This window comes from Clupea harengus, chromosome 5 (assembly GCF_900700415.2).
Source record: "Clupea harengus chromosome 5, Ch_v2.0.2, whole genome shotgun sequence".
Classification (NCBI taxonomy): Eukaryota; Metazoa; Chordata; class Actinopteri; order Clupeiformes; family Clupeidae; genus Clupea; species Clupea harengus.
In genome coordinates, this window is record NC_045156.1 from 12,127,416 (window position 1) to 12,141,622 (window position 14,207).

Here is a 14,207-nt window from a genome sequence, read left to right on the forward strand (position 1 = left end):
GCTTATCCTACATACACTATAGAAACTATCAAAACACTATTCAATTAAATGAATAAGTTCTTATTTTCTTTGGTATTGATGATGATTGCTGGGTAATATGTATGTTGTTGTCCAATGTCAAGTCTCTATTTGATCATGTGACAATACAATACGCTATAGTTAAACCAATTCTGATAACCTAGGTCTGAAGGTCTGATAACCTAGCTCATTGAGCACTGCACAGCACAACTTTACTCGTAACAATGCCTTTTAAGCACAAGAGTGGAAGTAGAAAAGGGCAAGAGAAAAAAGAACAGGAGGAGAAGGCGGCAAAGCTGCCTAAATTAGATTATTTTGGCTTTTGAATTGCCGTCAACTAGACGCCAGCCCACGGAGTCAGCAGTGCAGCAGTTCAGCTGGGATCAGAATCGCTGTTTCTGCCCTCAGTGGTGTGTCAGCAACCATGCAACAGTTAACAATTGTTACGGTAAGAAATGTTCCTGCTGAGAGTCAAACAAGACTTAGTTCATTGTGTACACACCAATCACTTCTGAAATATGTAAGGTTGATTAATTAAACACTATTTATATCGATAACAAACACCTTCGATTAACGTTTTTTTTTAGACGCGGTTGTGGAAGTAGGGAACGCTACGATTTTTTTTTTAGCGTTCACTAGGGGGGCCCGTCATAATATCTTGCACCTGGGCCCGTCGTTACTACGCTACGCCACTGGTCAGTCCTCTGTGTATTACACCAAAACATTATCCTGGCTATCACCAGACCAAGCTCAATATTATTTTGCAATCTAAGATTGCAGAGTGGGCTGTGTTTACCCAGTCTACCACAACATAATAGTAGTCAGTGATTGCAGACCATGCCGACTCCAAGGAAAAACAATGAAAGAGAGAGATAATTTTTTAATCTAAAAACATGGTAAATATACCAGAATACGGGAAATTGCATCTACATCTTTCAAAATTTTCTGGGGGAGAACCCCCAGACCCCCCGCCAAAATATGTCCCCCCCACTCTCAAAATTCACTAAAAGTCAGCTGCTGACGCCCTTGGTTCCCCGTGTGTGTGTTTTGGCATGGAGATGTGGTTATACTTTTAATTCAGATCACCTCATAACATTACCTTAATTTCAATCAAGGATGAAAACTATTTCATCTTACATGTTACATCATAGCTTTTTGCGCGCTGGTTGGGCTCCATGTCGCTCGTCATAGCTTTTGTCGACACTGCTGAAAATCCAAATCGACAGCTCACTTACGTGTTGCAACTCTATCACCATGGAGGGGCTGTAAACAAACTCTTCCTGGCTAGCCCAACAGAAACCTATTCTATTGTAGGTGGTTGCGCAACGTCAGCTGGAGGGGGCGTCCAGGACGGTAGGCTACCACTCCCAGTGGGCTGGCACTATAAAGTCTTCAAATAAGTTCCTAAAGAGAAATAAGCACCATAAAGTCCTCAGAGTCTTGAGAGAACCCATCCAACGCACGCTAAAATGGGATTGCCCAACTTTTCCACAGGCGGCAGTAAACTCGTTTTACAGGTGCGTATGCAGTCTAAGTTATATGTTCCTCAGTGTTCTTAACATGCTTTCTTTTTTAAAACAAATGTCTCCCCTACTAGGTCGCCGTGTTGTTGTTGGCATTCTCTAAGACTGTGTGCGAAGAACCCGAAATGTTCACCATAAATGGCACGACATGCTTTTACTGTAGCGAAGGTGAGTGCCTTTCACTGAAACGGGGTAAACTTTTTTAGCATTCAATCGTCAGCTAAAAGAAAGTTTGTCTATAATGGCAATGGAATGGATGTGTATTCTACTAATGAAGACTGTAAAGTGATGGTTAATCACCTTATTCATACGACCGATGTGTCTCCTGCAGATATGTACCTAACACGAATATGCACCGCAACTTCAAGTACTCAGTGTGCGTACTGCTCCAAGTGCAATGGTAAGCTTTGTTCTGTGTTAAAGCATAATCTAGAATAGCCTAGGCGTGTTTTGTATGCATACCGACTAGTTGCCATTGTATGTCTTCTGAACACTCAGTTGCAGAAGAGCATGGTGACACTGTTTATGAGTACAGACTCTCTGTACAGTAACACCACTAGTTTCAAAGTTCAGCCAGCAGTTGTACAGGCTAACAACCTCATGAACATGGTCTGACTATTTCCCCACAATATATTTTGTTTGTGTGTAGTCTGTTGTAGTGGGCTATCACTTTTGCTGCAATATGTTTCTTTCTTCCTTTCTCATTCTTCTCTTTTCGAAGATGTCAGGCAAATCTTTCATTTTTATTGTAACATGTCATATTTTCTTGGTTTCATTTGAACACTCCTTTCTGAATGCCTTCACAGGAGAAGGCCAGAAAATACTGGCCAATTGCACCCGTGTGACTGACACCCAGTGTGGCTGTAAAGATGGCTATAGGACATCATCCATTCACGGTTGTCAGAAAGGTACTGTGGCTCCTATAATAATAATAATACTTTATTTTTATATAGCGCTTTTCTAGATACTCAAAGACGCTTAACATAGGGCAAAGACAAACAAAACAAAACAACAACAAAAAAAACAGAATGTAGGAAGACAGAGGATCAAACAAAACAAACAAACCGAACATTTTAGTAAAAGATTTTGACATTATTTCTCCATAGAACAATCTGTTTGAATACATGTGTTGCTTTTTTGTAGTGGTTGCTTTAAGCATAATGCATGATTTTTACAATTGATTTCCTGCCAAGCGAAAGATACTGAACACGATTGGCGAGATGATATCAGTAAATCATGAAATAATGCCAACAAACTCTAAATAATGAGATTTGATTTAAGGTTTACCCTGAGCGTGTATAAACAAACCCTTGTACTATTTCTGTTGGCTTGTCACGTGAGTTCTGCAGTAGCACATACATAGTCCTACCAAGATGATGCATGTAACTATTTTTTCTTTTTTTAGTGACAACTACTCCACCAACAATTATGTCCACGCCATCAACCAGAAACCACTTCCAAAGAGTAACCATGTAAGTCTACATTATATAAAGTAGAAGGCCTTTAGTGGCAATATCTGTTTTTACAACTTGAATCAAAATGGTTGAGATAATAGTCAGTCTGCAGTGTGAGACATGTTCCTGTTGTTTGGCTCATAAGGTTGGGCGCTGTTCCAGTCTTCCTTGCCTTCATCTTCATCATTTTGGCTATAAGTGTGCTGTTTATTGCACGCGCTTTCTTAAAACCAGGTAAGGAGTTTGATATTTGACTTTATTGCTCCTTTAATAGTAACTGTGAAAATGTAGCAGGAGTAATAATACTTATAATAATAATTTCATCAGTAATATTTTAGCTTCAATTTATCTTTCTGTTTTATTTTTTATTTTTTCATGATAGCTGGAAAGAGATGGCGGGAGAATTCTACACCTATCCTTGAACCTTGACAAGAGGACCAAGAACAACACTCTACTCTTCTTTACTCCTCTAGATGGCTATGATTTATCACCTAAATTTCCCTCGGGATTAATAAAGTATCCATCTATCTATCTATCATTGAACCTTGACAAGAGGACCAAGAACAACACTCTACTCTTCTTTAATCCTCTCCATCTCCTCTCTGTTGTTCTACCTCTAGACATTCATCTCTACCTCTGTGCCTTACGTCATCTTTTAAACTTGTTGATCTCTGAGCGACTCCATGTTGTTCTAATATATATCTTTCATCCTTTCCCCCAGTTATCATGCCTATTAGTCTGCAGCTAGGGGGACACTGTGAACATTGCAATTGAAAAGTCATCCTAACATGGTGAGATTTTTTTTTTTCTGTGATGCCAGTTCAATAACTGTGAAATATGAGGTACCTTTTGCATTTTACCGGGGGGCTCAAAGTTATGAATACTGTTTTTTTCTTTTAAAAACTTGTATCAGTTTGTCATGATGCTATGTGTCATCACTTTTTTTTTTTACATTTGTGATAAATGGTGGCCTGCATGAGACGTTAAAGTTTTTGTAAGCCCAGAATGTACGTTTAAGAGATTCTACTGAATCCAAAATAATTTAGGTCTACTTACTATGAATAGCAGGCCATTGCATGCAGCATTATTAGGCTATCAGCAGCAGCTATAAGCTGTCAGCAACAGCAATTCCAAGTTTCAAAAATATGAATTGTGGCCTATGCACCAGTATATGTTTTGCATACTTCAGAAAAAATATCTTTTATTTTCTAAAAGAATGTGGCACTTAACCTACTGTGATCTGTGAAACAGTTGTTTCAATGTATTGTTACATGGAATAGGTTTGTTTATTTCGTTTTATTTGCTTTTATTTAATATAATATTTTCAGGGTTTTTATTTATTTTCCACAATTCACTAAAAGTCAGAAAGCATCTTTTTAAAATATTATGGAATGCCTTGGTTGCTTTATTTGCCTGGTGTGATGTGAAAAGAATAAATACATATATAAATAGTTTCTCTCTCTCTCTCTCTCTCTCTCTTGTCTTTGTTCGAAACAGTTCGCATGAACCGATGACCCTTTTTCTTGCGATTAAATTGTTGCTAAGATCATTTTTGACTGATATGATCGTCTGCTTTCACAAAAAAGGACCGTCAACCATATGTGTCTACTTGAAGACATCAGGTTAACGATCACACAATTGTGCAGTTCTCTCATACTACCACTAGGTGGAACCACAATCCATACCATTTCCATAGATCACGTTCACCTGTTGGTCGCAGGATTCAGTTTTTACAGCTAAAGGCTTGGCTGACCCCGTTGTCGTTTACTATAATTTGTAACTTGATGGGACTGGTATATTAATGACCGAGTCACAATGGTTAGTAACTTGGCTTAATTTTTTTTTCATATCACCCTTAAAGAAGATGGGACTTGGAGCCCAGTTATAGACCACAGTTCCCAAAAGTCTAACATTTTTGCTGTCCCGCCCATGCGCCGAGCCCGAATCGAGACGCGGGAGGCGAAATCAAAGCTGTCATGCTAGCGGATGGGGTGGACGTTTGGAAGATGGGTAGCTAGTGGCTTTACACCATTTCATTTGCTGTGCTTTTTTCCCGCAAAACTCGTTTGACCTCCAGCGTAACGTTACCTCGAGATTGTGCACCTGTTCAAGTAAGTTCAAACAGTTCGATTCAATAGTGTATCTTGAAACTGACATTAAATTAACATAGGGGTAAAACAGCTATCTTACCTCCTTTTGGTGTCTTGTGTAACGTTAGTTAACGGCAGATGACTTAACGTTGTTTTGCGCCAAGGTCTGACTGTCTGGACTGGACCGGACTACGTCCTAGTTAGATAGATATCATATTATTTTAGGCGACATATCCTAAGGTTAGTGTTGTAAAACTGAAGCGTGGTGTTGAATTCCACTTGCTGCTTGTTAGCCTACCTTTTGTGGATTAAGAGGAACTCTGAACCTTCACGTTACAAGGACTTTTAGTTCCTTGCTGTTATCAGGCTAATTTTCTACCTTGGCTCCTTGACCACACAGCAATGGTATTAATAGTTAGTTTTAATGCAGATCTCGCACCATTTGACTCCATAAATCGTGGTTAAGGTAATATATGGCAAGTCACAGCATTACTTTAAGTCTTTATTCGTGATCTACTTAAGGCCCCGAAAGTCGTGTTGTAAGGCTTTTCACAAACACCGGGGCTTTACCCCATAGTGGAAATGCGCCGTATAAAAACATTTATTAAAACATTGGCTGATTTGAATGGCGTGATGACTCAAGTACCACCTAAACCAAAAGTAAGCTATGAAGTTGACTACTGCTAGTTCTATTCATTTATAATGCTAGTAAAACAAATAGGCAATGCAATGAACCTACAATGGTGATTAGAACTAATGTACGGAGCCAGTATTTCTCCTGGCGGGTGTTAGGGTTTGGTGGGGTGGCTTTGGCATCATATCTGGACTCTGGGGCCTGGAAACTTCCATGTCCACCTCCTGTAAAGACTGTCCCCCAGTTGTCTAGATTTGAATGCCCCTGTCCCCAGTTAGCCCTCTTACCATGTAGGCCTACTCCTCAGTGTTGCCTCAGTATTTGCTGAGCAGGTTCTGCTGGCAGAAAAGCTAAGACTCACTCTATTGTTCCTTGGGGAATTGGCCTGCATGCACCAGAGCACTCTGCCATGGAACACCTGGTGGGGTGTAATGGAACTCCTCAGGTTATTGGTGCAAAGTGTGTCACATGACAAGCTCTCCTCTCTCCCATGTCACCTTTCAGGCTTGCTCCTCCCACATCAGGGTGCTGTAGAGAAGACACACACAGACACACACACACCGAGAGTCAAATGACACACCCTTCTCCAGAAGGCAGGGACATTGAAGGTGCTGTAGGATTAGATCGAAACTGAATTGGGGTTATGTGGCAGAAGACAAGCATTGGCAGAGTGAACTCGCAGTGAAATTCACCTTTGGAACGGAGAGGTGAGTGAAGTCAAACGGAACTGGCTCTTTAATTGGTCATCCTAGCTCAGAAAATATCCTTATTTTCATTGGACATAAGTCCAAAAGGAGGAGAGTCACTTTCGAGCTTTTGTTCACACACTGTGTTCTGAAAACGTTTCTTTTCATGTAAAATCGGTCATATTTCATGTGCTTCTTGTGGTGTGTAAAGGCTTTTCTTTCAGTTACAACCTGTACAGGTCTGTTTTATTCTCACGGAAGGACACAGGTGTGGGTCTACTCTCTCAACAGGTATGAGACACAGTCTATGAGCTGTGTGTGTGTGAGAGAGAGAAAGAGAGGGGGTGTGTGTGTGTGTGGGTGAGAGGGGGGTGTGTGTGTGTGTGTGTGTGTGTGTGTGTGTGTGTGTGTGTGTGTGTGTGTGTGTGGGTGGGTGGGTGTTGAGGCACCTGATCTGCTGCCTCGGGGGAAGAGCCAGGTCACCTTTCAGCTGTGGTGTTGCAGAGAGAGAGAGAGAGAGAGAGAGAGAGAGAGAGAGAGAGAGAGAGAGAGAGAGAGAGAGAGAGAGAGAGAGAGAGAGAGAGAGAGAGAGAGAGAGAGAGAGAGAGAGAGAGAGAGAGAGAGAGAGAGAGAGAGAGAGAGAGAGAGAGAGAGAGAGAGAGAGAGAGAGAGAGAGAGAGAGAGAGAGAGAGAGGTCTTTGTACTCTTCAAGACTGATTTTGACAACGTTTAGGTATCCTACCCGTTAAGGCAAAACACTGCCATCTTTATTTGTGGTGATCATCTAAAATTCCCAAATAAAAAAAAATAGCAATTCCCACTTTGAAATGAAAGAAAAGAAAGCCACTCTCAGTGCCTCTGGTGCCTCCTCTGAACCGGTTTGTGGGCGGCTGGACGGTCGCTGAGAGAGCGGCGGGCTTGTTCAAACGCACTGTGTTTGGATTTCCCCATCCACGGCTCTGTGCGAGATCTGCCGGTGCACTCAGCCAGAGTAATCGTAATGCTTGTGTTGTTTCAGTTGAGTTGGCGATGACGTGGTTGACATTGCACTCAGGCCGCAGAACGGTCTGGGATTGTTTTCAGTGTTTAAGCTGACCCAGCCTGTCATCCCCCTCAGATACTCAGAGAATTAGGCTAATTATGGAGAGCAGTGATGGAAGTGGGAGGGTTGGAGAGGGCACATGTTTGAGTGAGTTAGGGGGAAGGAAAGATTCAGTTGAAAACATACACACGCACACACACACACACACTTTTCTTTGTGAAACACGTACTCCTCCCAAATTCACCTTGTAAGACAGTGTCTTGTCATCCGATGTTCTTTGTTCCGGAACCGCACTGTAACTATTTCTAACAGTTGTCTGCTGTTTCTATGGAAAACTGAACAAAGTGCAGGTTCAAAGGTTGTGGTTTGCGGCACTTCAATGAGTGCTGACCTCAGTGTGTGTGTGTGTGTGTGTGTGTGTGTGTGTTCATTGAAATGTGGGAGGAGTCATGTATTATGATATGCAAGAGCACACACTGAACAATTTTTGTGGCCTTCAACTGAAAACATTGTATGTAACAAAGTTTGGGGTACGGGGTATGCAATAAAGATCAATAGTTGTAACATGCTATGAGATGTTTGCATACAGGGCTCCAGACCAAAAAAAAGAAATCATTAGGAGCCCTTGGCTTGTAAACCAGAGATATTTAGGAGCCAAATCAAAGGTTTAGGAGCCACGTTGCACACTTGGTTTCTGTGTTCAGTATAGTTGGTAATGGTGGGTGTCCAATAGTTCTTTGCAATGGATTCTGTGGCCTATTAGGACCCCCTTTACAGGTGATGGGCAATATGACCTCAAAATAACCATATAGCAAGGTTCTGTGTCAATATCAGTGAGATATGATGATACATGAACATGAGTTTTTCATTGTAAATTGTAAACACAAAGTTTTCAAAGTGAAAACTTATATAATTTAGCCACTCATAGAAAACTCATAGAAAAGACTCATGGTGCTATGAATCCAAGAAGTCCCTATGATATGAGTAATATGCTTTGTTGTACAATTTAGTATTGGACACATCATGGTTTCACCACCTAGGCTGATAAACCCATTGATATAAATGATCAGAACTCACAACTAACTTTCCCTATTTCCTTGGCTGATATCTAGGCTAGTGGCCGCTACAAAAAAAATGAACTTGACTGGCTAATGCTATCTCTATAATCACCACATCTTAACACTAACTTCATCATTTTTCAGGAGCTTACAGTAGCCCAGTTGCCAAAGAGCTTTAGAGAGTTGTTGCGAGCTTGATAAAAGTTGTCTTGGTTTTCAAAATGTAATCAGGCCAACTCTAGTTGACCTAAACAAGAAGAAGAGAGTGATTTACATTCACTTTTATTTGAGCTCTGCAGGGGTGGAACACCTTTGTGTCACACCTTGTAATGTGCCGGCCACTGGTCCTTTTCCCAAGGATCATGATTTCACATTAGAAAAATCCACGCCAGAACCTTACTGCAAAGTCACCTATGTTGGGCCTCCGCTGATTAGCTACATAAGCTATTCTGGACGCATTAGCCGCAGTGCTGCTGTGCATTGTGTGCTTCCTAACTTGATCGCATCGCTGCGGAGCGCAGCCTTACCACACCGCCTCCACCCTAACATTAGCGGCATGTGAAACGCCATTGGGCAGTCTTTCCACATATCTTGGCCTTCAGCTGTCATAATAAATCTACATACACGAGGAACTGAAAAGGCTGGTGAAAAAATGGATAGTGCCAAATCAGAGTTTTTCCTTTTAGACTTTAGTGTTTTTCATATACAGAGAAAACCTTTTCAACATTGAGATCAATAGTTATTCATATTGCTAAATCAATGGTGGCAGTCATCTTTGACCAAATATGGCTTGATACCCTTTTTTGCCTTTTCCTTTTACCTGCTTGCAAATACTGTTTATTACATTATGCACCAATACAACATGAATGAAAATCTTCTAGTTTACTTTGTTAAGTAAGAGGCGTTCTGTGTGATTGTTAGCTACAGAGCTACTCACATTTAGGTAGCTAGGCTTTATGGCCCAGTGAATAAGTCTTTAAACCTCTGCCTGTAAAGAGCTGGGCAGGTTCATGTTGGTGTCTAGGTGTATTTAATATCAAGGGCATAAGAGCATGGTACCTGTACCTTGAAGTAAAGCACATGATTCTCCTCCAAAGGGCAACGTGATGGCCAAGTACAAATGTAGAGTCGTCAGCAGCTGCGGAATTCAGTTGTTCTGGTTGACTGTTAACGTGGATATTTGAATGTGCTTGGAACTTGTGGATATGCGTTCTCAGTTGAACTTCAAGGCAAAGTATCACAGATGGCCTTCTGCCCCGGTGGAGGTCATAGCTGTTCCAAAAACAGCTGAAAAGGACAAGGGGTGGGGGATTTGGAAAAGATCTGTGTGGAATGTCCATTCGTTCACTCTGTCCTACTAATTCATAGCTTGTCTCTCACACACACTCTTTCGTACTCACTCACACTCTTTCGTACTCACATACACAGTCATCTAGTTTTTCTTCCTCATCTTCTCCACCATTTCTACCGAGGTCCCTGAGATCCATCCTCCCAGCCTCCTCATGTGGAATGTGAAGACTTCCTGCCAGTCACCCTCATGTGTAGTCTCACCTTGGGAAGCATTCTAGATTCTAGACTGTCTGTAATTCTTTGTAATTCTCTATTATTTTCAGAATTCTCTGTCCTTTTGAGTGTCCTAGATTTGCATGTAGTTCTAATGCACTTCAGGCAAACGAGTGCATCTCTTAGCTTCAGCATTGCCCTGGGCCAGTTGGCATTTTCAAAAATGACTTCATCAGTCTTTTTTTTTTTTTTTTTTTTTAAAGCTCCATGGCAACACGTACACAGCTCAGGCCATGACATCAATCATTGTGTGAGGAGGCAGCTGAAGTCAGCCTTTTTGGAATCCAAGCTCCTACTGTGCACACCTCACCTGGCCAGGTGAATCAGCCTGTGTGTTTGACCCTAAGGAGGGTGTGGTTTGTTTGTTTCCTTTTTTAGTTTGTTTTCTTCTATGTTTGATGTTGACTCCAACTCTCCCTAATCTCTGATCTCATGCTCGTAAGTGTGCCAGTGTTTTGCGTGATTCAGGAAATGATGTCTGTTTCTGTAGAACTTGTCTCCTCTCTGTCATTCTGTCAATCTCCCTGACGCCCTCTCTCGCTCTCTCTCTTTCCTTTTCTCCCTCTCTCTCTCTGATCTTTCACTGTCGTACCTCTCTTTGTCTGGCTGTCTAACTCCGTTGTCTCTGTCCACTCTCTCAACCCCAGCAGTGGATTTTCTTAAGGTTCACAGGCTCCGTCTGGGTCCACAGTCCATTTCATGGTGATGCCTTGCCATAATGGCGTGTGTGTGTGTGTGTGTGTGTGTGTGTGTGTGTGTGTGTGTGTGTGTGTGTGTGTGTGTGTGTGTGTGTGTGTGTGTGTGTGTGTGTGTGTGAGAGTGAGATGACTCAAGCTCTTGCTTCTCCCGTAGAGTTTCACAGTCCCTCGCCTATGTTACAGGCTGTCAATATTACTGCCATTAATCGTAGTCCCCGGCTCCCTGCACAAACACAGTAATGTACTGTTAGAGTAAGGCCATGCCACAGTCAGAGCAGGTGTGTGTGTGTGTGTGTCTGTCTTTTCTGTTTGCCTTGGCTTTTCTTAGGAAGTCACCTCCCTTATTCTTTTCATTCTTTATCTGGTTAGACTTTGTCTGCTTTTGATAAGTTCAGCTGTGGATGACATAAGTGAAGAAGTGCAGAATAATTGAAGGTGTGTTCGTGTGTGTGTGGTCATACCTACATTGCTTTTGCTTGTTCGGCCAGGGTTTCCATGGTGATGGTGTGCTGAAGTGCATTCATTCTTGCGCATCTTATCAGCATAGAGTATACGTGTTTCTGTGTGTGCTCACAGATACGTGTCATCGCACAGGCGCACCAATAACCCGTACACATACAAACAGGTACACCAAACAAACAACTTTGACTTGTCTCTAAGAAGTCAGAGTAAGTCCGGAAGCATTCCTTGTCTGGGACTGTCTGGGTAATCTTCCGATGCCAAGTCGCTGATTACAGCTTGTCACGAAAAAGCACGTCTACGCTTGCCTGCTCCTGATGTTGCCACTGTCGAGGCTGTGGAGGCTGTACGTGAGCGTTTCAGTCCACACACAGACACACACAGAGAGAGCCTCGAGGGCATTAGTGGAGGATCTTGCTTCCTCTCTGTGCAAGGCAAACACACAACTTTGTGCCCCCAAATTGGGGCTGGAGGGGTTAAATGTGTGTCCCATTTGTTAAACATACCCCGTATGCTTGTGAAGGGGCCTGTGGCAACACTCAGAGCAACAAAAAGACTTCTACAGAACACATGGATTGAAAGGCCTTACACCCACAGACATGGATGATGAAGGTATACACAGAGTCCAGTATATAAACCCACTTCCAAGTTGGAGGTTCCTCCTCTGAGGAACAAAATACCTTATTCTTTTCATTCTTTATCTGGTTAGTCTCTCTCTCTCTCTCTCTCTCTCTCTCTCTCTCTCTCTCTCTCTCTCTCTCTCTCTCTCTCTCTCTCTCTCTCTCTCTCTCTCTCTATATATATATATATATATATATATATATATATATATATATATATATATATATATATAATTAATTAATTATTTATTATCATTATTATTATATAGGAGATGTTTGTCCAGTTGGACTTTATATAGGCAATAGCTCATGAGGAAAATGGTTATTCTCTGGGAGCCACAGTAAAGCTGAACCTGCTGTGTCCAGTGTATCATTACAGAACCTTGAGGGAGAGGTAGAATAGCTGTTTGTTTACAGAAGGGAAATTACCAGCCTGGGACTAGTCTGTGATCAAAGTCTGTGATCTTAGTAAGTAGCGAGTATTGGGGCTGGCTGGAGAAAAAAAAAAATGTAGTCAAATAAGTCATGGTAAACATTTTTAATGAAAACTTGCTTGTGGAGGGAGCTAAAGCTGGACGGTGAGAGTGACTTGAGAATAATTAACGAGAGCACAATTATCTCTCTCAGTCCTAGTCCCAGGTGTGTGTGTGTGTGTGTGTGTGTGTCAGTCTGAGGGAGCAGGTGATTATCATTCAGGCCAGTGACCATCAGCGATCTCGCACACAGAGGAGCAGTGTTGACTCTTAAAGGGGCGGTGTCCATTTACGCAGACACAGCAGCTGGGGGTGTCATCCTAGCTGACAGGACGCAAAGCCTGGCAGTTCTGAACGTCGTTCAGTTCACGCTCGGAAACCAAAGAACAGAGGAGAAGCAAAAAAAAAAAAAAAAAGGAAGAATGACAAGACTGTGGGTGAAGGGAAGGGCAGAGGGAGAAAGACAGAAATAGAGAGAGAGAGAGAGAGAGAGAAAGACAGAAAGAAAAAGAGAGAGAGAGCATGGTTAACAATAACTATGTGGTGCTCCTTCCTACTACCTCTTTTGTGGCACCAAACCCGGCCTCATTTGAGCTGAATAAGACCTGTCAAATCGTTTAAAGCGAAAGGGTTGCTCCAGTGTAGCACTGATGGTGATTGTGGCTTTCCCCAATAGCCCAAATGGAGAGCAGTAGAGGATATGGATTCATCACGTAATTGGATGCTTTGACGAATGACATAAGCTACTTCCTTACAACAAGACTGTTGCCATGCTTGGCTAGTTTAGTCCAGTGTACTCAAATCTAGTGTGAATTATAGAGTATAATTTGAGTGTGTTCAGGTGTCTTGTTTGTTTGTTTGTTTGTTTGTTTGTTTGTTTTTGGTGATGCTAAAATGAACATTACTGTTTGATTTGGTTTGGGTATGTTTTCTACACAGGAGGCTACTGTTAGTTTGGGGAAGGCAGCTAGACTCATTAAGGGGGCAGTGCTGTTGAAACGGAATCAGAACGAGGAGGATATTGTGATGTTTTATTGTCAAAATAGTAAGAAGGGGTAGGCCTGTCTCTTCTGGAAGACTTATGAGATTTTTTTTTAAATTGTATTTCTACAAGCTTTTGTTTCACAAATGCACTCACATGCACAGACACACACACACACACACATACACACACACACACACACACACACACACACACACACACACACACTGTCTGTCTCACGTTCTCACTCACACACACACACACACACTCTCTCTTTTTCTGTGTCTCTCTCTCTCACACACACACACACTCTCACACACACACACACACATCAAGGAAAACGTGTTGGATGGGTAAAACCAGGAACGGGATCCTGTTTGAGCAGGAACGTCCTGTCCCCGAAATGTGTTTGTTCGCTTTAGCAGGAGAAGCAAAACGAGAGCAAAGCTAAGTGCAAAATATAGATTTATTGACGGCTTCTACGCTGTGGGACTTTACAGCGACTGCCACCACAAGTTTCCATTGTTGTGCCGGCACTCTGTCAACACAGGCGTGTGCTTGGAGGAAGAGCGGCGCTATATGTGTATTCCTGAATTGGATCAAGTTTTGCATTTTATGTTTTTGAGTTGCTTTGTTTTTTTAACCTTTTATATTTTTCTGTGTTGTGCGAGGCAGCTGGTGAAAAATGCTCAAAATGGACTTCTGAGAAAACTTGGTTTGGTTTGTTTGTTTTCAAATATCTGACTGGCTGTTGTCTCCCGCTGTGTTGTCCGCAGTCGTGTGTCCTGAGATTGGTCCTGTGGTCCTGAGCCAAAATGGATGCCACTCCCTTCAGCCGTGGACAGTGGGCATCACAGTCGCTGCGCGTCACCGCCCGAGAGATCTCGTTGGTCGGAGCCCGTGGGAA

General features: G+C 42.2%; 1 protein-coding gene across 4 annotated transcripts in view; it reads left to right on the forward strand.

Moving 5' to 3' along the window:
• The first annotated feature begins 4,814 nt into the window (after positions 1 to 4,814).
• The window catches only part of LOC105907215 (LIM domain and actin-binding protein 1-like), a 40,219-nt gene continuing 30,826 nt past the window's right edge, over positions 4,815 to 14,207 (forward strand). The window contains exons 1-3 of one of the 4 annotated variants that reach the window (XM_031567741.2): positions 4,816 to 5,106; positions 10,272 to 10,386; positions 14,077 to 14,207. The exon at positions 14,077 to 14,207 is cut by the window's right edge and continues 30 nt beyond it. In XM_031567741.2, coding sequence (XP_031423601.1) covers positions 14,116 to 14,207 — 92 coding nt within the window. In that variant the 5' untranslated portion in view covers positions 4,816 to 5,106; positions 10,272 to 10,386; positions 14,077 to 14,115. Of the gene's footprint in view, positions 5,107 to 6,219; positions 6,427 to 10,271; positions 10,387 to 14,076 lie in introns of those variants that run through there. The other 3 variants (XM_031567742.2, XM_031567738.2, XM_031567740.2) reach the window with 3 other exon arrangements.